General features: G+C 43.5%; 1 protein-coding gene across 1 annotated transcript in view; it reads right to left on the reverse strand.

The window, feature by feature from the left end:
- Positions 1 to 19765, reverse strand: part of arhgap22b (Rho GTPase activating protein 22b) — a 30581-nt gene extending 10816 nt beyond the window's left edge. Inside the window, exons 1-3 of the mRNA XM_076760638.1 lie at positions 19605 to 19765; positions 11240 to 11439; positions 7117 to 7204 (exon numbers count right to left, since the gene is read on the reverse strand). Coding sequence (XP_076616753.1) covers positions 7117 to 7204; positions 11240 to 11439; positions 19605 to 19647 — 331 coding nt within the window. The 5' untranslated portion in view covers positions 19648 to 19765. The remainder of the gene's footprint in view (positions 1 to 7116; positions 7205 to 11239; positions 11440 to 19604) is intronic.
- Between the last annotated feature and the right edge of the window lie 2825 nt (positions 19766 to 22590).

Consider the following 22590-nt stretch of genomic DNA (forward strand, 5'->3'; position numbering starts at 1 on the left):
AAACTCATTTTGCAGTAGAACTTTGCACATGAAGTCACTCTGCTGTCTGTCTGTGTCTTGCTGATCCATAAAAAAAACACAATAATGAAGCATCTTGCAGAAAACCATGAGCTAATATGTCAGGAGCAGGAGTCAGTACCTGTTAATGCTATGCAAAAAAAAAAAAAGCCGTAAATAAAAGGTTGTTCCAAACATACTGCATTATAGAGCTTCCACCAGCCTCAAAGCTACTCAAGCGCTCCACAACACTAGTTAAAAATCTCCAGCATCTGTTTCCTGTTACCTTGGAGATGTTCCTTCAGTCTGTCCGGCTTGCAGCAGACCGGCCCCATGTCTGAGTGAGCAGCGCAGGCTGGAGCTGGAACTGGCTCTGGCCTAAAGCTGCAACATGAAGCGGCTTCTCCGTCACCACTAAGTCTGCTTGGAGGCAGATCAGCACGCAGGTAGCACTGACGGCCAGAACCTGCCAGTGAGGCATGCTCGATGCCAGCGGAAACAAAACCCGTCAAACGAGTCCCACTACTTGCCCTTCACTATTTATTCTGTCCATTCATTCACTCTTTTCTTCCTGTTTCTTTCATTCAGCAGCATGGGCAGCAGGTCCGTTCCCTCAGCACCCCTGGGGAGAAGCAAATCCCTGAGGAGGAGTGTAACAAGGCTCTCTCTCTCCCTCTGTCCTTCCCTCTCCCTCTGTCTGCGTGAGTGTGTGTGCAGTGGCAGGGAGATGGGCTGTCCTCCAGTCTTTGCCAAACAAACTAGTATACACACACACACACACACACACACAGAGAAAGCAGACAATGCCAATCAATCTTTCTGAGATACAGACTGTACAGACTTTGGATTCTTCCTTAAGTCAGACTTGTTCCAGGATCATGCAAATATCACTGATTGCTATAATCAAAAAGTGACTCAGCTTCTAAGCACTTCGTGAAAACTCTGCTCTAAATACATCTGGCAAGGTAGAATCGTGTGGTTCCCAGGACGTGTGAGTGTGACTCGATCTCTGTCTTGTAAATGTCACCAAGCATGTAGTAGATGTGTGCCTCAGTGTGACTCTGTGCTCCATATTATGACATGTGGTAACAACACATGAAACACAGTTAAAGTGCGTGCTCCGGGCTTCATAGCTTCATCTTAAACTGATTAACAATCAGACATCATTTTTTAGGAATATTAACCAATCAGAGGCAGCTGTTTGTGGTTGTAATTGGCTCCTTTTAAATAATCTCCAATGGAAATATACTGTGTAATCAGTCATTCTTAGTAAATTCAACAATGAAAGACATTTCTCTATCTTTTTTATCCAGCAAACCTGGACAGACAAAGATATTCTGTATGTTCAGCCTATAAAGTTGCAGGAAAAGCCAGTGCTGTGTTGCCAAACACCCGAGCAATGATCAAAAAGATTGAGGCTGAATCAAATACCGAACAAAGTTTTCCCATGCAGTAATATGACCTTTATAACACATGTTGAGATATGTTAAGCATCTCTTATTCAGACTGTAAGTCCAGAGAGTATATTTGATCCCAAGATGTATGTGACACTGGATTTTTAGTCTGGTGTAACATGTTCACTAGGATCTGCAGTGTATACATTAAACAGTGTACATAACACTTGTGCTTTATTTACAGTACAGAATGTTTATTATCCCCCACATTTAGAGTGTAAGGCTACAGGTGGTTAAAGCACGACCGCCAGTGAAAAAAAAAAAAAAACACCCGGCAGTGATCAGACAGAGCTGATCATGATGGGGATGCTGTGTGTGTATGTTTGTGTGTGTGTGTGTGTGTGTGTGTCCCAGTACGTATTGTAACTTACAACATTGTAACATTAGGATGCGAAAGTGCAGCTGGGAAATAAGGTGCCTCATCTCTGAGAATATAGATGATAGGAAGTTAGCAATGCTAATATAGCAGTTTGTCATCCGTCACTGTGACAGCGAGTGGAGTTTTAAGGTGAAATAACACGTAGATAAGCCGTGCTGTTTCAATCAGCAACAGAGGAATAACCTGGATGTATTTCATCAACTTTCTTGACAAGGAGGATGGATTATGCATCATGGGCGTGCTCAGGGGAAAAGGCTGCCAAGGCTCTGTGACGTATGACACAAAGCTTTGTTTTGACATCTTGTAAATTAACGTTAACTTGTTAATAGCAATCAGTGTCTCACAGGTTCGGGTCCGACATTTCTCGGTTCTGCATGGGTCCGGGTCCTGGTTTTCAGTTAATACATGGATCTGGTGTGGCTCTGGGTAGCACATTTCCACATGTTTTTGGGTTTGGGCACAAATGTTTGGACCTGTGAGACCTCTACACACAGCTACCAACAAAAAGTAGTGCAACAACAAGGCGAGCTGTGACTGTAAAATTTCCCCATTTCTACAACACGAGCTCGTCACCATCTCTCTTCCACAGGCAATCCCAAGTTGAATGCAACAATTTCACACCCACACGTGTGATGAAGAAAGGCTCTTGGTGAATGATGAGTCGCTAACTGGAAAGGTTAAGGCAGGCTGAAGGACACAGGCTACTTCAAGAAATTAGTTACAGTGATACAGTTTGACATTTTAAGACTTGTGTGTATTTGCTTCTTTCTTGCTGGCAGTTAGTTGAGAGGATTGATACCGCTCTAATTTCTCTATGATATATATGAAGCTAGAGCTAGCCAGCATGCTATTAGCTTAGACAGGGAATTCAAAATAAAAAAAGTGCCTACCTCCATCTCAAAACTGTAATTATTAATGTTAAATATTTTTTTCATTCATACACAGACATAAATGTAATGCTAACTGTTCTCCCTGTTTGCTGACTTTATGCTAGGCTAAGCTAACTGCCTGTTTACTCTAGCTTCACATTTAGCACACAGACTTGAGAGCTCTGGGAAAGAAAGTGAATAAGAGTGTTTATCTTAATTGTCAAACCATGTGCTTTGTCCAAAAGAACAAAAAAATTCACTTTCCCCTTGGGTGCATCTGAAATTCACGATATCCGATGTGATCGTTTACTCTTCTCCTTTTTGTCCCTGTGTGCATCTTACAATGCTACCTGAAAGGCACGCATGAAAACCTGACTAAATATGAGACAGAGGGATTAACATATATTGACATTTGCTAAAGGATTATTTTGGATCTTTTGAAGTGGGGTTGTATGAGGTACTTATCCATAGTTGGTGTATTAGCTAGAGCAGATGGCTGTCGCCACGCCCCCAGTTTGGAGAAGCAGTACAGAAGCTAAGCAAATGTGTGGACAGGGGCAGCAGCAGCACATAATTTATCCAGTTCAAAAAAGGCCCACATAGAAAAATCAATATCGGTTTAAGTGTTTGCTATATTTAGAATAGTTTCACCACTTCTCCTTGCCATCACACAACTACACTACATTTTCTCAACTGTTGAAATTCTCCATTTTGACATTAACTCAAAAACACCCTTAAGTCGTGGTGTAATAAGTCCCACTCATGGCAGCAGGAGCTCTCCACCGAGTTTGTCCACGTGCACCATCAGGCAGCATGGGCTCTCTCTGGGTTCCCTCCCTCTACCCTGACCCTTTCAGTGTCCATCTGCATAAGTTCTTCTTCTGTGTACCCCTGTTTATAAATTTACCCTCTTGTCTCCACAGTGAATGTCATTTTGACTTTGCTGTCATTTTTTCATGCATTGAAAATGAACTTTGACCCAAACAGCTGAACTGCAGCACAACACAGTGTGCAGCATGCATAGGAATACAGAATAGTCAGTGTATTACCTAGTACGCTATGGATAAGTACCCGTTAATGATACAGAGTTCAAACAGTAACCATGTGGACTCTGAACTCTAACGTGGGTTTGTTGTTGCGTCTTGGTAAAAAGACATTTCTAAGACACCAAAAAATCCCCTGTGTTTGTGCACACATGGACGGGCTGCCTAAACTGCCAGTCCACAATAATGAATTAGCAGAAGCTGTCACGTTTGCACAGGCACGAGTGTGTTTTGTGTGTGTGTGTGTGTGCTGTTTTCCAGATGGCTTAATTGCTTCACACCACCACAACAGAGGGCTTATAGCCTTGAGTCAGCCGTTAAATACAAAGAATATTTTAAATATCCAGTTATTTGCCCATTTCCTTCATGCCTACAGGCTTTGAGACGAGCTCAGTTCAGACTCAGGCACATGACTGTTGAATCGGCTTTGTTTGGGTGCACTGCTCCCTCTGTCTGGTGTACATACAGATAAAAAAAAACATGGTGGGAGTCCAGTTTTTAATTGCTTGCATGCTAGACTACTGCTGTTTTTCCACTCATATGCCAAGAGTAAATTACAAGGAGGAGCAGCTTCAGTTTCGTGTTTCTTTTGCTTCCACTGACCAACGCTGAAGAAAGAACTGACAACTGGGGATTGCTGTATTGTGTGAATGTGTTGATGCAGGACAAATGTACAGATGGAGATTTTTACACAGGCTATGACTCTGAGATGGTGTACCCATAAGACATTTGCATTGAATGATAATTTCACGCTTTTCAAGCCATGAAAACATCGAGCCGCTGCTTATTTTCAAGGATGCTTTTCTTTCCCATGATGTCATGAGTCAATTTATGAGAAAGTGTCCTCAATCTGCTTCTATAAACAAAGACAAGGCCTGTATGTAAAGCCATGGATAAAGAAGGGCACTGTGCACAGGAGACGTTTAACTCTCACAGCATTAAACACTGTGTGTGTGTGTGTGTGTGTGTGTGTGTGTGTGTGTCAGGGGTTCACCATCTTGCAGCTGTTATATGTCTTGTATCTACCTTTTGCAACAGGGTACTCCATATCTCCACAATAGACATGACCAATGGATTTAGCCTGTGGCTGGACACACACACCCGCACACACACTCACACACACACTCTGTTGAACAAACACTCTATCAGTCAATGACATGCCCCAGATGAACAGCCCTTTTGAAGAACAAGGCTATTTACAGTGGACAAAGGAGCTGCAAGTGAGAGAAACCCAGCGGCTTCATCTCTCAGCTGGTCTGACCTCAAATTGGGGTTTATCAGTCTGGGAGTCCCAATCAGTCCTGCCCATTAGATGTGTGGCTTTCTACCATTTGTATAGCAGCAAAGGCAAAGCCACTACTGCTCATGATCCCCTGTCGCAGCCACATACGGTGCGCTACACACCTAATGATAAGCCTTTCTGGTAGAGAAATGTGTTTCTCAGACCTTCCGGCAGGAAATTAAGATTCAAGCTTATATATTGGTCATAATTGCAGCATCGTACCCAAACAAAATGTGTCTTTCCCAAGGACGTATGGAAAGGAGGAGACTGGGATCAAACCCTGTGAGATCCTGTGTTTATTAAACCATGACGGGTTAAGGACTCATGTGCAAGGACTCATCAAAGAACCCTTCAGAGACACTCTTCCCTTATCAATGATGGCTGAGACGTCCTCAAGTGGCAGTTTTTCCAGCGGCCAACAGTAAACACTCACTATAGTCTTTACTTTGCTTTCCTTTAAGGGCTGAATAGAAGCATGAAAGATTGTGTCAAACAACATAAGTGCTTATTGAGCTCATTGTTGATTACTGTTTTGCCAGAGTGAGCTGAGAGTCTTCATGCTTCATCAGGTGATTTTTGTTTTTTTTTTTCACCAACAAGCTTCTGTCTTTGTTCTGTCTCTGCAGACATGACTGGAGACCATAATGATGTTTTAAAGACGTGAGGAAGCTCTGTCCCCGGTGAAGCATTACCTTCAACGCGACGTGAAGTCTAAAATCTGTTCGGTCTATTCATTTCATACAACAGGAGTGAAAAAAAAGCCTTCATCACTCTAAGCCGATTACAGAGTGAAGAGAAAGCAGAGTGATTCATGTGTTTCTCCCCAAGGAGCCAACAAATGGAATAAACAGAAGACGTCGTCAGCACTGGGATGGAAAAGAGGAGAAATGTAACTCGTACAGACTGATTTGGATCATACTGAAATCCAATCGGACTCTAACTGTTGATCTGGAGAGCAGCCCTTCTGTTAACAAGTCATTTGATGTGACATTTCAACCCTGAAGCCTTCATCAGTGTCTTCATTAGCGTCCAAATCAAATGTGTCACATAAATATTTTCCTTATTATATTTATCTAAAAACATCATGCCGAGCATTTCTGCTGACCTGCCTCCTTATCTTGGTCCTAGCTGTCTCTTTGCATCATCCACCTGCCTGCTTTCCTCTTTGGCTTTCTGCGTGTCTGTTGGCCCTTCCCTCCCATCCCCGTCCCAGCTGACCCCCAGGGTGCCGGCCTGCAGGCCACTCGGGTTCTCACCCCTCTGCTATGTTGACTGGCCATAAACAAAACACACAGAGGCTCACAAGCCTGTCGTCCATTCTAAACACAAGGAGAGACCTCTGTGCAAACACTCCCAGAATGACAGAGTGATATATGGTGCCAGAGGGATGGACTGCACCACCTCTGAGCTTAGCTGCTGCCTTGTAGTGTCGATTGAAGGGCTGGATTTTGAAGTTGTAATTGCGCGGTTGTCGGGGCAAAAGCCCCAACACTTAAAAACATCACATCTACACAAACACACACCTCAGAATAAATGTCATATTGATCGAGTAAAAACTTGAAAGGCGATGTGAGGGCAGTGTAAAGCAGAGTGTTCAGCCGCAGGCAAACCTCTTGTATGGGTGCTAACATGTGGAGCGTGACGGCTCTCTAACAGTCCTGACATCTGCAGGCACGGAGCAGCTTGAGATGATGGAGAGGCCCATTTTTTTTCTATTTATTTTATAGTACTAAGAAATGTAAGCTTTGAGGTCGTGTGACATGAGACTGACCACAGCAGTCCCCAATCCTTGGCTAATAGTGCTCTCTGCTGTCTGAATGCAGAATAGCAGTGCAATATAAGCAATCTCATACACATGAATACATGCTATGTAAATAGATGCAGGGAAAATGTAAAGTATGCTACGGCAGTGAGAGGAGCTTAATAGTCATTTATAGTCACAAAACTGAACTTTCGAAGTGCACCACCAGTATCAAGCTACATGAAGTAATCAAATGTACGCTGCAGCCATTCAGGTGATGTGAAGTGAACCAGAGTTCAGAGGTAAAGGCGGTGGAGGACGAATAGGAGGAGGAGCTAGTGGTGATCTCACCTGGAACAATCTCAAAAAGGTGTCTTCCTGGTTCGTCCGGATTAGCTGTGAGCTCGTTGACCTGGCATCCCTGCAGAGGTATACAGCCCTGAAACAGAGAGGGAGACATTCAGACACTGGGCTGAAATAGATGCAGTTTTTTTCCTTCTTGTTCTTTTTAGCTTCTGTCTTTTTATCATATCACCCCGGAGGCCTCTTCTTTCTGTTCTTTTTACTGTATCATCAAATTGTGCCGACTGAACGATCCATTTATATAGAAATTTCCCTCCTGCCTGCCATCCTCCTGACTTCATGTCCTTCCTACATGCCCTCTGGCCCTTCTTTCCTTCGTCACTTCTTCCTCTTGTCCTTCTTTGCCATCATTCCGGTCTCAACCCCCCTAAATTTTTCTATGCCTGTGATTGAACAGGGACCCACACAGATTATGAGAATACATTATCCAGATCAATACCCATTTAGCCCTGAGAACTGAGGCCTAGTGAGCTGTGAAGAGATGCCAGCGTCTGTAGGTCGGCCCACGTTAATCTGCGCACTGGCATCCTCCATCAAACGGGGAGAGGGGTCTGCCAAAGCGCTTCCACCGGAGGGCCGGGCTGCCGCCAACATTAGTCGTCATGGCAACAAATGGAAGGGGTGGGAGCAGTGGATGGATGGAGCACAGGGGCAGGGCAGGAACCGGGGGGGGGAAGAACTCCCAAGGGTGCTATGTGCTCGGAATAACACGAGTAGCTGGCCGGGGATGAATGAATAAGAAGAGGCAACACGTCACCCGAGAACACAAATCACGCAGTCAAGCAGTACAAGATGAAAATGGAGGACAGACAGCACAGTTTGTCCTTTTCTAGTCTCACCTGGATGACACAAGACTTTGAAGAGAGCTCCTGTTTTATCTCCATCAGCATGAAACTGGGTTTGCCTTCAGCCTTCAACGAGCCACAACCAGATGTGGACACACACAGTGCACATAAATGCCAATCATCATCCTGGACCAGAACACCAGCCTGGGCCCCCGACAACTCCTTCCCACTCACATCTCACATTGGCAGGGTCCTCCACCGGTGCCACAAATACCACACACTGCTAATGATTGATACTGTGTGTACGTTTCAAATTGAGCCATAAAGCCAAAATATTTTTCTCTCAGTTTTTAGAATTAGACATATTTATGTTTCCACATCTGGCTGCTGGAGGTTTCCTCGTACTTTTCCAGAGTAAATTTTCGCTTCTCCTTCTTCTTTTGTATTCACAGAAAAAGAACTGAATAGCTCATATGAACCGCGTTAGCCACCACTGCTGAACAAGAACACTGTGCCACTGAACTGAAGCTCCATCAGCAGATAATTAAAGGGATAATTGAAAAGACACCGTGGTCCTGCCCACGCTGTTTGATTGACAGATTGACAGATTGACAGGACTCTAAACGTCACATTAGAAATAAAGATGGAGGCGCAACAAGCTCCTCATGTCTCACCCTTTAAAAAATGACTTTTTCTCTTGCTTTGTGGGTAATGAATTTCAGCAAAAGGCTCATTTTGTATTCAGCACACTAATGAACCCCTCCTCCACCTCTAACCCCCCCCCCCATGTGTTTGTCTTGTAGCAACGGAAATCTATTGTCCGATAACTGAAGTCCATTTGTCCCACAATGATGAAAAGAAAACCTGCACAGATCCTGCGTCAGTATTGCCTTCCCTTCAACCAATTATCACATCTTTTCATCTTAGTGGTGGGGGTGGTGGGGGTGGGGGGGCTCTTGTTCTGTTGCTGCAATTTGGTCCCCCTCCCTCCGCCCATAACCCTCCCACTCCCAGTCTCAAATTTCCTATCGATTAGAAGATGAGAGAGAGGAGAAAAAAAGGTGACACTTTCTCAAACATCCTGTTCTCAGAGGGGGAGGACCTGTGTGCTGTGTGTGTGTGTGTGTGTGTGTGTGTGTGTGGTGAGTGTGCACTCCTCTGAGTGTATATGTGTGAGTGCATTCAACCATGTGTGTGACTCAAACCCACTGGGAGTTGCAAATCAATATAGGCTGGATGGGTATTGGCAAGCTCTGATTAAAGACGGTGTGTCAAAGCCTTCAGTCAGTTGTTCCCTGCTGAGTGGAGACTGCGAGGAGGAGAGACGTCACTCTGTGTGTTCATGTATGTAGCGTGTGTGTGTGTGTGTGTGTGTGTGTGCTGACACAATGAAAGACACTGATGGCAGACGGCTGCTGCCCACGTTGAAGGAACAGCAGAGTGAAGATGGAAGAAATCAATAAAAGTGTCGAGATTTCAACCAGGAATGTAAAGAGATGATTGTTATGCTCTAAAGGCCGTGTCCTCCTGTGTGTGTGTGTGTGTGTGTGTGTGTGTGTGTGTGTGTGTCACAAACCTGCCCCTGCTGTCTTTTGTTGTTTGATTACATCATCTCCTCATGTTACAGCTATGTAAGCGTGTCAGCTGTAATGACCGTCCATCCCAACATTGTTTATATTAGCGTGTAGGTGTGTGTGTGTGTGTGTGTGCGTGAGAGGGAGAGAGAGAGATAGAGATAGATAGATAGATAGAGAGAGAGAGAGAGAGAGAGAGAGAGAGAGAGAGAGAGAGAGAGAAAGAGGTCAGTCCAGGCCAGCTACAGAACTGCTTGCGAACTCTTCACTAAGAATGAAAATGGGAAAAAGTGAGTCAGCACCTGGCCACAAAAGACGTCCCTCATCAAAGAAGCGATGGGATCGATTAGGGGTTTACTCTGTAAATATTTTGATGATGGTGCACTAATGGAAGAGGAAACCAGGCGTCACACGCTTTTGTACTAAAGCACCGTGAGTGCAGTGACTCATCATCACCGCTGTGTATTTCCATCCGTTGTCATAAATAAAGCATGTACGGTAATATGGCTGGTCGAGTTTACTTAAAGAGCATTGCTGGTGTTATTTGTAGTTGTTGTAGTAGTCTGTTTACTCCACGCCTCCTCATCGAGGATCATGCTGCGATGCGTGTCATGGCTAATATACATGTCAGCATGACTTCAATGCTTTTCATATTGGACAAGAATGAATGAAGGCCCTGATGTCCTGGAGAAGTGCAGATATGGGAAATGGGATTCAGACTCCAAGTGGAAAGTGTGGCTTTCTAAACAATATCGTTATTAGTATTAGTATTATTACTGTTTACAATATTTGTGTGTCACCTCAGGTAATGTATTAAAACTGTATGATTATTGTCCCTTTACATGGCTTCAGTTTGTTGCATTGTGCTGCCTGTGGCCACCAGAAGTAAGCTGCTTTTGCTCTCTTTAATAGGTGTATTTCATGGAATTTTTGACGTGTGAGAGAAGGAAATGTAAAGGTGTAAATAATAAAGTTAATGATGGCTGAATTCCATTGAGCTGCTTCAGTTTCAGGCCAGAAACATGTTATCAGAAACAGCTGTGCTTCTCCTTCTGAGACAAATCAAAATGTCGGCTGCACAGTAAGAGAAACCTGGTGACTTTCTCAAAAGCACAGGAAGTCCTCTGAGCAAAAGTGACACTGAGAATGTTCAGTATTTATGAGACAGTGTTTCTAAAACAATAAATGATCTAAATATCAAGGCCAGTAAAAACCACATCTGTATATTTTCAAAGCAATGGAGGGCAAATAAAAATGTCAGAAACCAAATGAAATAAAAGGTAAAAAATAGGGCAAAAAAAAAAAAAATGCAGCAGAACCAGAAATATTATCCTTTTTATTCCACGCTTTCATCTTCCTACAATTCCCACAGTGCAACTCAAAGGTCGAAACTTCAGTCAGAGATTTGGATGTTATGCTAGTGGCTAATGTAACGTGACACATCACTTGAGGACATTTATCAGAGTTCAAGCAGCGCATATGCAGTGTTACTCCCCGAGAAAGTACACTTCTTACACAGATTCATCAAACAGCTCTTTAAATGTCCCCTGCCCCCATATTTTGCAGCCTTACATTAACATAAACAAGCATTTTTAGTGCTACCTGACTCATTAAACCGTAAAAATCCAGCAGTCGTCCAGAGAGTGTGAATCTGCTCCACTGGGACAAAGATAGCCAATGAACAGTGACTGAGCCTGTGTCCACTGTCCTGTCGGTGTGTTTCACTGTGTGCACACGTGGCTGAAGCATTACCTGTGGTTTGGTTTCCTCCTCGTCTTTGTAGAAGAAGAGCTGGTCTGAGCGCAGCACAAACCAGCGGAGCTGCCAGTTCTTCATGATGCTGCGCTGCTTCTTCAGCCAGCCAGCCTTCAGCGCCCCCTCCTGGAGGCTGGGGGAGGCCGGCCTGCATGAGCCCCGCGACACCTCGCCCATCACCATGCTCTTGGACCTGGCTGCAAACACACACACACACACACATAGAGCATTTTTATGTCGTGTTTGCACAAGCAGGCAGAAAGCGAGGGGCTGGGTGGATTAAAGGGGATTGAACTGGTGGTTCCGCTTGATTTAGTATATTTCTCCCATTTCTTTGGCTTGCGTCTTTTCATTTTCTCTCTAATAGAAGCCTGTGTTATCCCTCATTCTGTATGCTGTATGCACACGCATGCTCTGCCAGGCTCTTCAGTCATGAACACACACAACCTTCTGCCCCGGGCTGCAGCGCCTGTAGATGAATTGAAAGGGGGGTTGCAGAGAGCAGGCACAAATAATAACAGAAAGCAGATAAAATAGAGACTGTGAAGGGGGAATACACACACATATACACACACACACACACACACGCACACACACACTGCCTCAGGTGACAGGGATCCCCCCTTCTATTTCAGAGGTCCTTGGAAGAGACTTATTGTGTGTTGCCATAACCCAATAGCAGAGGCTTTTGAGCTGAGATAATAGGACCACATGGGACAGACAGACTGAATCAGTCTCAACAAACGTGTGTAACCTGAGCTCAGTCAAGGACACCTTTAAAAGGACGGGGATGGCAGCTTTATGGCTGTGTGTCTCAATGTGACATCAGGCTTCTCCCCTCTGTGCTACTCATATTGTCCTTGTATGACATTGGCAGTGGAAAACACAGATTTAGGAGGGTGATGTGTATCATTTTTGACAATGTTTGATAGTAATATTACACCAGCTGACACTCAAATATGTGATTCAGAGGGGAAGAAGGATGCATCAGTGTAAAGCATGTGTCTTTTTTTAAGCGTGTGTCATCCAGTCTGAGGATGAATTCTCTTACACATTTACAGAAATGGCTGAAGATTTCAAGGAGGCACCGAGCTAAGATGAGGGCTATATTCTGGTCTGGCGAACAAGGCACTGCTATTTGATGATCATGTATAATTTATAGAAATCAATTGTGCAGACATCCTCCCTGCTGGTGTGCGTTCTGTGCCACACACACACACGCACAGAAATGATCAATGTTCAGATGGCACAGAGGGAAGAAGGGGATGGATGAAGGGAGAGGGGGAAGAAAATCAATGTTTATTCTTTTCTATTGTCCCTTCTCTCTCTGTCCAGCATGCATATCGCTCACTTCATTTTTTATTTCATGTCACAGCCTTTACTGGCAGCCGGTAAAGCCTGTTGATCCTCAGAAATGCGTTGAACGGCAGGCGGACTCATTATTTCTAGAAAGGATGAAGATTTTTTTTTGACCATGCTGCCAAAGTGGCAAGTTTTCGTGATCTACCTATATTAATTCAGAGGATTTTTATGTAGGATTTCTAATCGTGAACCTTTCAATATGGTCCCAGTCTGACATTTGTAGGTTTCCACCTTGTTAATGTGAATTCTACTCACATCCGATATCAAAGGTTATTAAATGAATCACCGTGGAATCAAGTGGTGTTAAATGTTTGGGTCACTTTAGGTCTATAGTCGCTCTGATCTCTGTTTTGGTCTCGACCAACCCCTAAGGGAAACATTTGTCTCTTTAGCTGTTCAGTGCTGCATCTTCACAAGGTAGTCTGGCCAGCTTACAGCGGGTTTATCAGAGCTTGTTGCTGAACACAGCTGCTTGATACAGCTGGAAACATGATGAAAGTGGTGAGACTGAACCAAACGGTAAAGCTGTCAAAGTGAAACAAGGTTTAAAGATGCTAAAATGCTTTGTAAAGCTGAGGGGATCTGCAAAGTCAGGTGATGCAATACTGGTCCATCAATATGAGCAACCATGTATACACTGCAATATAAATATATTTTTTGGTGCAGCTTTAAAGTGTCACTAAATCTCCATAGACCCAGCAGTCTCTAATGTCTTCACTGTGGAATCCATAGAATGATACTTTTTCTGTAAATGTGCAGTTGCTCACTGTGATAAATGGACTTGATGTGTCAGGTTGAATCTGGGCTTCCACTCAGGGCACCGATATGTTTAAAACTTGAGCACCATTGTGGAGATTGGGTAACTGAGCTTTGTTAAAGACCTGCCAAACAACCAAACAAGGCAAAAGGTGCCTTTCTATAAGATCAAACATCTGGTGGGACAACATGTTTCCTTCCTTTTATTTCCCCTCTCTGCTCTCTTTCTCTGTGTACCCTGGCCTCCTAGACTTTTCTCATTTATCCATCTTAATGTTAATTCCTGTCTTTTCCAGCTCTGTATCCCCCCCCCCCCCCGGCCCTGTCTCCCTTCATTTCTCTTACTTTGACTCGCTCTGATTGGTCTCTCGTTCCTTATACGATCAGCGCTGCTGCTCCCGCTGAATCAAAGCTCTGTTATTACTGAGCGCACACACACAAAGGAGGATCCTTGCTCTCACCACTCGCACCTCATTTGTCCAGCAAATGAGTTCTTGGATTTGCGGCACCTTTAATTAGCTCTTTTTAAAATATAATTATATCCATTTGCTTTTGAGAACAATGTTCATTGTTTAAGCACTGCAAAGCCGTCTGAATTGCTTTTTGCAACACAATGATTTTATTTTTGCCTGTTTGTCGGATGTCTAAATAAAAACAGCGTTAAAGCTCTAAATTTAGTGTTCAATTTTCAAGGGAAAACAAATCAGCCCATTTTTTTTTCTTTTGCCTCCGCACCTCTCGTGCCTCCAACCCACCTATACTGATAATATTGGCATGGATCATGAATATGACTGATAATCACACTACAATCATACATATGGATGCTGTAATATCATATACAGTATCAAGACACTGTGGTGTTTATGACCTGGGTTTTCCAACAGCTTCCCAATTCCTGTATCTTTAAATTCACTCCTTCATACAGTTAAACATACCTTTTCCTGTGAGGACAGTAACCACGTACAGATTATTTGGTAGTGCAAACGTCATGTACACAAAGTGTCTCACGTGTGATCGACAGCAGTGTGAAATGAACCTCAAAACCCTGACTAGACGTCTCACTCTTTCCATCGTATTAGCAGCTAAAAGTGGCACTCACCTTCCCTGTCCTCCTTCACCCCTCTGTTTTTCCTCACCACATCACATCCCTTGTGTCTTTCCATCCTTCCCTGCTCTGCCAACGTTAGCATGAAAGAGCACCACTGTTTAACACTTCAGCTGTCTGGATCAGGGACTTAGTGGAACATACACTGGCCGATGATTCACGCCTGAGTCACAACAACTGATTTTTGAGTGTGTGAGTGCGTGTGTGTGCCAAGCACGACTACCCACTGTGCCAATTTGGACCTTCTGCTCGGAGTGATTCAGACCTTCCTTGGCTTGGGTGGAGCTGTTCTGTGGTCACTTCTACAGCTATCAACTATGATGCTGAAAAGAGGCTGTTTTACTGTAAAAGTGCACTCTATGCATATAGGCACTGCAATTCACTGAAACACAGAGCGTAATTGTGGCTCATTCATTCACAGTAGATAGTAGTTAAGGAAGGGCTGAGTCAAATAACAGGCACTCAACATGGAGCCCGACTCTGTGTGCAGATGTGGAGTTTGCCCGCATTTGTTTATTGTGACATACCCCAATGATAATGTATGTAAATTGGTCCGTGTGTCATGTTATTTCAGGGTCATGGATGAATAATTCTGGGTATGGAGCTGAATATCCAGGAATACCAGATGGACTGGCGACTCATGCAGTCATGAGCTCATACATGATATCATGAACGTGTGTGTGTTGATGGGGAGGGGTGTGCTAAGCAGGCTGTATGATGTGGACCATTTTATAAAACTAAGACCTCAGCTATGATTTACCACAAAAGGATGGACAGAGTTAAAGCCTGGTCACCTCAGCTGTTAAAACACCTTAAATCTGTGCGAATTGTTCTACATTCTCAACTTTGGTTCAGCATTGTAAGTTTGCACTGTCGACAACAAGCCATCTTGACAATCCTGGTTTTTAAGGGACCAGAGAGCTGCAGAGTCCAAATTAGACAATGCCATCATAGCTTATTAGCCGTGTTGCATTATTCATATTGATTTTGTCTCCTCTGACAGTGCACACTGATCACCAACAACATTAAAACCACTGACAGCTGAAGCGAATAATACTGATCATCTCGTTCTAATGTTGCTCTGCTGGGAAACCTTGTGTCCTGCATTCATGTGGATATTACTTGGGCATGAATCACCTACCTAAACATTCAGACCCCCTTCATGGCAACAGTAATCCCTGATGGCAGTCGTCTCTTTCTGCAGGATAATGAGTCCTGCCACAGTGCAAAAATTGTTCCGCAAACCATTCCATCCTTGAACTTCAAGGTGTTGACTTGGCCTCCAAACCCCCCAGATCTCAACCCAAATGAGAATCTGTGGGATGTGCTGGAACAAGTCTGATCCACGGAGGCCCCACCTCACAACAGGACTTAAAGGATCTGCTGCTGACGTCTTAGTGCCAGATGAGCTGTTTTGGCAGCAGGAGGCGGACCTACACAATATTAGCAGTTTCAATGTTGTGGCTGATCAACGTAAACTGCCCGTCAAATATAGCTGTTCATCAGCTTGTCCTGCCAGTATGTGATCGAGTCTCTAGCATCCCTACTTTACAAAGACAAGCAGCTGAATTTCACTATGCCACTTTCTGGTGAGGCCACAGCTTTAACCTGTAGGAGCTTATGGTGGCTACTGTCTGCACCATCCTAACCTCTGCACCCTCACTGTTACTTCTGAGTAATACTGACAGTGGATATAAAGAGTGAGGTACAGAATACTCTTTAGGGAAAATGTTATGTGATTTGGGTAAATAATCCCCTTCTGCATTAAGCAAGGACTGTCCAAATCTACACCACCTGAGAGGCTCCAGATTGAGCCAGTTTGCCCAAATGCAATATGGTTGACAACGTCTTTGCTTGTTCTGTCACAGGACGTGATGAGTCAAATGAGAAATGCAAATGATGAAAGCCAGGCAGTCTCTCAAAGAGCCCCAAGTAAGGTGCAAGTAATGCTACCATGTGAACAAATGGTTGTCTGTAGACTGAAATCAAAAAAACAAAAACACAAATGGCACAAGAGCATGACGGGACTCTTGATGCTACATTGTCATACAATTGCACACTTTATCCCCAAACACACACACACACACACACACACACACACACACACAAGGCTCCCATGATGTCACTTAATGCAGTCGTATATTTACCATCAGCAGGAAATGGATATATGGCTCTCATGCATGAGTCTATCCATTAGCATGGCAAAGCGGGTACTCCACGATAGCTAGAAAGTACTACACTGATGACTAAATCACGTACACACTCACACATACACATGAGCAAGCAGGCAGGGATGTTGGAGGAATTCAATTTCATTAATCTAGTTGTTGTGTAGTGATTTATGGCTCGTGGAAAATGGCAAAGAGAGTTACATGTGCATCAATGCGTAACTTCCAGTTAGCCTATCACTGTTGATTAATGTGTTAACCATTATGTGTGTGTGTGTGTGTGTGTGTGTGTGTGTGTGTGTGTGTGTGTGTGTAGCAGCCTCTCTTGACAAGTTGGAGGTGTGGCCACTAATATACAGCCCATATGTGAAAGCTGCAGTGGAGCTGAACTGATCTGCAGTAGTGCGTGTGTGTGTGTGTGTGTGTGTGTGTGTGTGTGTGCATTTCTGTGCATGCTATCATCTCCACAGGCTCCTTTTCTGAATGTGTCAGTGTGTGAGGTTTTTATCTGTGCAGCATGTTCTTGCTCACAGTATCTCGTAGTGAGGGTGTTCATTCATGTGTCTTAGAAAGGCAGAATGTCAGGGAGTTGCTACGTTGCAGGACTTTGATCATAAAACCATGGTAACACAGATCAAAAAGATGCAGCAAAGAATGAAGCAGCTGATATGTGGGCAATTAAAGCTGCTGCTAGATTTCTGGTGCCAGCCAAAGAAAAAAGCACCCTACATAGAACCTGATCACAGTTTGAACATGTCCTTGGTTGCAGCAGTTAGTGAAATACAGCAGTCAGATTTTTCTTCTATGGAGGAGACATTGTTGATGAATAGATTCCCTGGAAGAGATATCTGTCTGCAGGCATCCTAGAATCGTATCAAATTAGCTTTTTTACTGACAGCAGCATTTCCAATTAGTGCTCTGAAAGGAAGCCATAATCACACTGATTTAATTATGCCTCATGGGCAGATCAAATAATCAGTTGGATCAATACTGTTGGTTTAACATTCTGGGAAATTTGCATATTTGCTTTCTTGGTTAGTTGAGAAAAGTGATGCCAGTGTGTATGCTAAATATGAGGGTAGAGCCAGCAGAAGATAACCTTAGATTAGAGCAAAGACAGCATGCAGGGAGAAACAGTTAGCGTAGCTCTTTGGAAAAAATGGAAAAACAATTAGCCTAAAATTAACTTATTGTTTTATATTTCAATTTTTTTACACAGTAAACAAATAATACAACACGCTAATTTGGGTGCCTAGCTTCGACGCTGACATAAACTCAGATAAGCTAAGCTAAACTAAAATAAGATAAGCTAACTGTCTCCTGACTCTAGCTTCATATTTAGTCTTCAGACTGTGTCAATCCCCTTTGACCAAAGAAGTGAATATTTCCCCAAAATGTTAAACTATTCTATTACGTGGAGCTTAAAAGCCAAGAGAGGAAGAAGTTGGCATATTGAATGCAGTCTTTTTTTTTAGTGAGACAACAAGCTAACCCTCTGAATTTAAATTCATAAGCTAGTTAGCTCAACTGACCTTCCACATTCAGATCAGTCATATCTTACATATAGCATATCTAAGCTAGTTAGCACTGATCTTCCAAAGTTGAACATGACGTAGCCTATACACAGCACATCTATGCTAGACAGCTTGCCAGCTGACCTTCTAGCATCATGAATGTCGCAGCCAGGAACAATCAATAAAAAAAAAGTCAACGACATTTGTGCTATTGATTCATATTTTCAATGTCTTCTTTGACATTCTAGTTTGCCAGTCAGCAACAGTTCAGTCATTTTAAATCGCTGGTTTGTGTTGCGTCCCCTTCTTGACCCACTTTAACCTCAGCTGTACGACGCCGCCACATCTGTCACATACCCGTTTATTCATGGGCTTCATGCAACAAATGTGATGCTGTCAGCAGCGAAGCACAGATCTATGGATGGTATGCAGAGAATGCTTCTCACGCCGAATCACAGAGTGGCTTTTATCTTTTTGACTTTCACTGTCTTAACGGACACGCAGCGAGGCTGAGTGGTATATCTAACACCTTAAATGGAGTGAGAAGATGCATTTTTTTTATGTTTTGTATATTTGGGTCTTCTTTGAACTCCAGATTTGACCTTAATACTACCAGCGCTAAACCATCATGTTTGTTAAAATTAATTAAAGTGTGATGTTGTGATCAATTTGGTAATTTACAAGACGCACACACTGAATCACACTTGCTCATCAAACCAGTTGAATCCGTTCTGCCGTCTTAATATATGCAGACATGGATTTAATCCACTTTCCTGCCAATTTCATGCCACTCCGGCAGAGGACTTACACATCACTCTCCCATTCTTGGGAACTATTCATTTAATCTTAATCAGATCCAGCTGTATAATTGCAGTCATGGAGATTAGTGCCAGGGAAGGAAGGAAGGACACACACACACTGGCACACATGGACATATTAATATTTCCATCCATGCACACACACACACACGCACACACATACTGTACATGCATGAGTGTGAGCGCACACACACAGCAGCTGACAGCAGCCTGATAGTGCTGAGCGTTGCAGGGATGAAACTAGAGATGCTGCTCTCTCCTCTTAATAGAATTCACACTGGCAGCATCGGCCAGCTGTAGTAGAATGCTAATATACATGAGATCTTTGTGCGTGGGCAGACCTGCCGCTTCATTCAGAAATATGTGACTGCAGCAGGAAAATAGATGGAGTGGAGAAAAAGTGTTTCTGCAGTCATATTTTTATGGAAAATCTGAGAATAGGAGAAAAAGCACTTTTTAAAAATGAGACATATTTCTAAAAGTGCAGTTGAACATCCAGATAAAGCATCACCCAAAACACATCCTCTGCTCTGACATCCATCATAGCCCCTGTCAGATTTGTCACTACAGACTTAGGGATGAATAATCAGCTGGCGGGTACTGTATCTGTGACGGCACAACAAACAAACTGTGTCCTACCTCTCCTGGTCTGTCTGATCTTTGGGCTCAGCATGGCTGTCATCGCTCGTCCACACACTCTCCTCTCGGCATGTTCATGTACATCCAAGCACTCCACCCCTGTCTCTCCCTCTGCCTCCCCTCGCCTCTCTCCTCTTCTTCTCTCTCTGACCTTCTGCAGTGCGGCCGGCAGCTTGGGGGTTGGGTGAACGGAGGAGGGGAGGAGAGTGGAAAGAGAAGGGGGTGGTGAAGGAGAAGGAGGAGGAGGCGCTAGCCCTGTTTTTTCCTCTGTGCACACGCCCAGTGGCCTCCACCGCTCCCTGTTACATTATTCATAGCAGTGCATCCGCCTGGGGTCGATGGAGGAGGAGGTTTTTGGGGTGGGTCTCCCACCAGCGGAGCATGGACCTGAGCGGCTGACAGATGCTTGGCTTTAAGTGTCGTTATTTTCTGAAATGAGTGCTTTTCCATAAAGACCTGCACGTTTTTTGAAGGGGGGAAAAAGAGAAGGGGGGTGGGTGCTCATCTGGCAGGTGTCTCCTCCCTCTGCATCTAATTAAGCTGTAGAGGTCCTCAGCTTGTCTCCACCTCCTTCCCTTAATCACTCATTTCCCCCATCCTTCCTGATTTCTCTTTCATTTTCTTCCTGCCTCTCTCTTGCTTTATCAATGTTTGATCACCCCTTTCTAATCTTGTCTTTTCCTACTGCTCCCACCTCTCTCGCCACAGTCCCTTTCTAATTCTACTCTAAATATGTCAGCCCCTACTCTCGTTTCCTCTTAATTACCTTCCTTAACCATTTTTGTCCTTGCCACTCTTGGCTGTCTTAAAACGCTGCTGCCTTCACTTCAAAGTCAGATGTGGGAAATTCCCAGCTTGTACAGTAGGTCGTAATTACATCCTCCAGGCATTCCAGTGGCAAAACTCAGAAAAACCAGGGGAGAATAAACACTGTTCCCCCCCAAACAGACAATGTCATGTCGCCTTGAGCTACAGTGGTCTGTAATTGAGACAAGGAAGGGTGCAGGAGTGAGCACTGATCGCGAGAGAAATTTACAGCTCAGAGGAAACATGTCACCAGACTTCACTGTGGTTTTAGCCATTGGACAAAAATACACATAAGTTTAGTCACATTTTTGTCATTTGATTTCTGATAATTTTAGTCTTATATTTGTAATAATGCAAACATACAGTGGACTCACTTTTTCTCAGTAAATTCACTTGTCTTTCAAGTTGTCTTAGCATTACCGCAGTTGTGTGATCAGTCACCAAAATACTGTTCACTGTAAGAGTTTAGCTTGGGACGAGCAGCTAAAATATCAAGGAACAGTAACACAGTAAATATTTGATATTTGAACATTGACTTGAAGACTTGGCTGATAACAAAGATGGCTGATAGCCAGCTGAAAGCAGCAGTAATGCTTCATCTGTAGCTTTTGATAATGTTGAATTAGTATTAACTTCTTAATAAATGTTGGCATGTTGGGCTGCAGGGTTTCATTGCTACTTCTTTTAATGTTCAGTGCGTCTGTAGATTGATTTAGTCCATACTGTTCCTCAAAACTGAAACACAGTAACTGCATATTTGGTCAACATTGACTTTTTACCATATTAAAACGATTATTATAGAAATGTTTCCTGTAATTGAAAAATCAAGTTTGATACTCCAACGTCTTAGTAACTGAGTTTGTTTTAGCACATTAATAAGAGCGTAGCTAAAGAAACACAGATAAACTAATCCTGCCAAAAGCTAACTAGCCTAGCTCACATGTCCTTTAGATTGTCCAAACAGTATCTGATTTCCCCCCACAATGACTTGCTGTGTGCCTTTGTAAGGTTACTTTTCTGTTCCTTTTTTCCATCTGAGAACTGGTGAGGTTAGCAAATGTTAATCAGGATCCACAGTGTGTGATTTCACAGATGCACACGGGTTGTTGAATAAAACTTTGTATTAATGAGTTAATCTGTCCATTTGTCCATCTTTCACATTTTCATTTAGTTTGTATTGGCTGACAAAAATTTCATACTTTCACGCATAGTTGCCTTTTACAAAGGTTACTCTGTCTTAGCAGTCTTAGTTTTTATTAACAAGATAAGCATTAAATGACACCAAATCCTGGATTATCAATACTAACAATTCATTTCAATAGCTTGATAAAAAAATGTCAGCTGTCACACCTCTACTAGTATAGAGATTTACATGTCTTTATTGTAATAACCAAAGATGATCAGCTTGTAAGACAAAATAATATTATGTCCAGGGGGTGAAAAGTACTCAAGAATAAGCTTTAATTCAGTTTTTAATGTTAGTTTTGATCAGTCATCAGTCAGAGAGTTTAGGCTCGAGTTGGCTGCATGAAATTCCATTTTCAAGGGCTGCTTCTTTGCATTTTCGCCATGATGTTAAAATTTCTTGCTCTCTGTCATCTCTGAAAGGCAGCATCAGACCTGTCGTTGCTGTTAGCAGCTGTACAGCAGCCGGGCTTCCCTCCTCCTCCAGTGTACAGAGGATAATAGCCTTAAGTCCTGCTCTGCAATTGAATCAGAGCTGGCCTCGTGTCAGCCACAGCTGCTCTTATTACAGAGCAAAGAGGGAGAGAGACACAGAGGGGGTGGAGGAGTGTGTGTGGGTGTGTGTGTGTGCCCTCACATAACATATGTGCACACAGGCCAACAAGCAGTTAAAATGAAGCAGCAAATGCAAAGATAGCTCTACTGTGCAGACAGACATGGAGCGAACCAAAATGAGGCTGACAGAAGCAGAGATAGAGGTCACACAAGCTGAAATGAAACAGAGGGAAAGAGGACACACACACACACACAGACATGGAAACAAGATGAAGCAGAGTGAGGGAGGAGTGACACACACATATACACAAAAACACCAGGAAGCCAAAATGATACAGCAATAAACAGCCTTCAGTGCCAGTGTTTGGTTTGAGAGCGAGGTTGGGTGAAAGCGATGTGGCCGCACCGTACTGGGTGTGGCTCTGGGTGTTGTTTCCCT

Source organism: Chaetodon auriga, chromosome 20, assembly GCF_051107435.1.
Source record: "Chaetodon auriga isolate fChaAug3 chromosome 20, fChaAug3.hap1, whole genome shotgun sequence".
NCBI lineage: Eukaryota > Metazoa > Chordata > Actinopteri > Chaetodontiformes > Chaetodontidae > Chaetodon > Chaetodon auriga.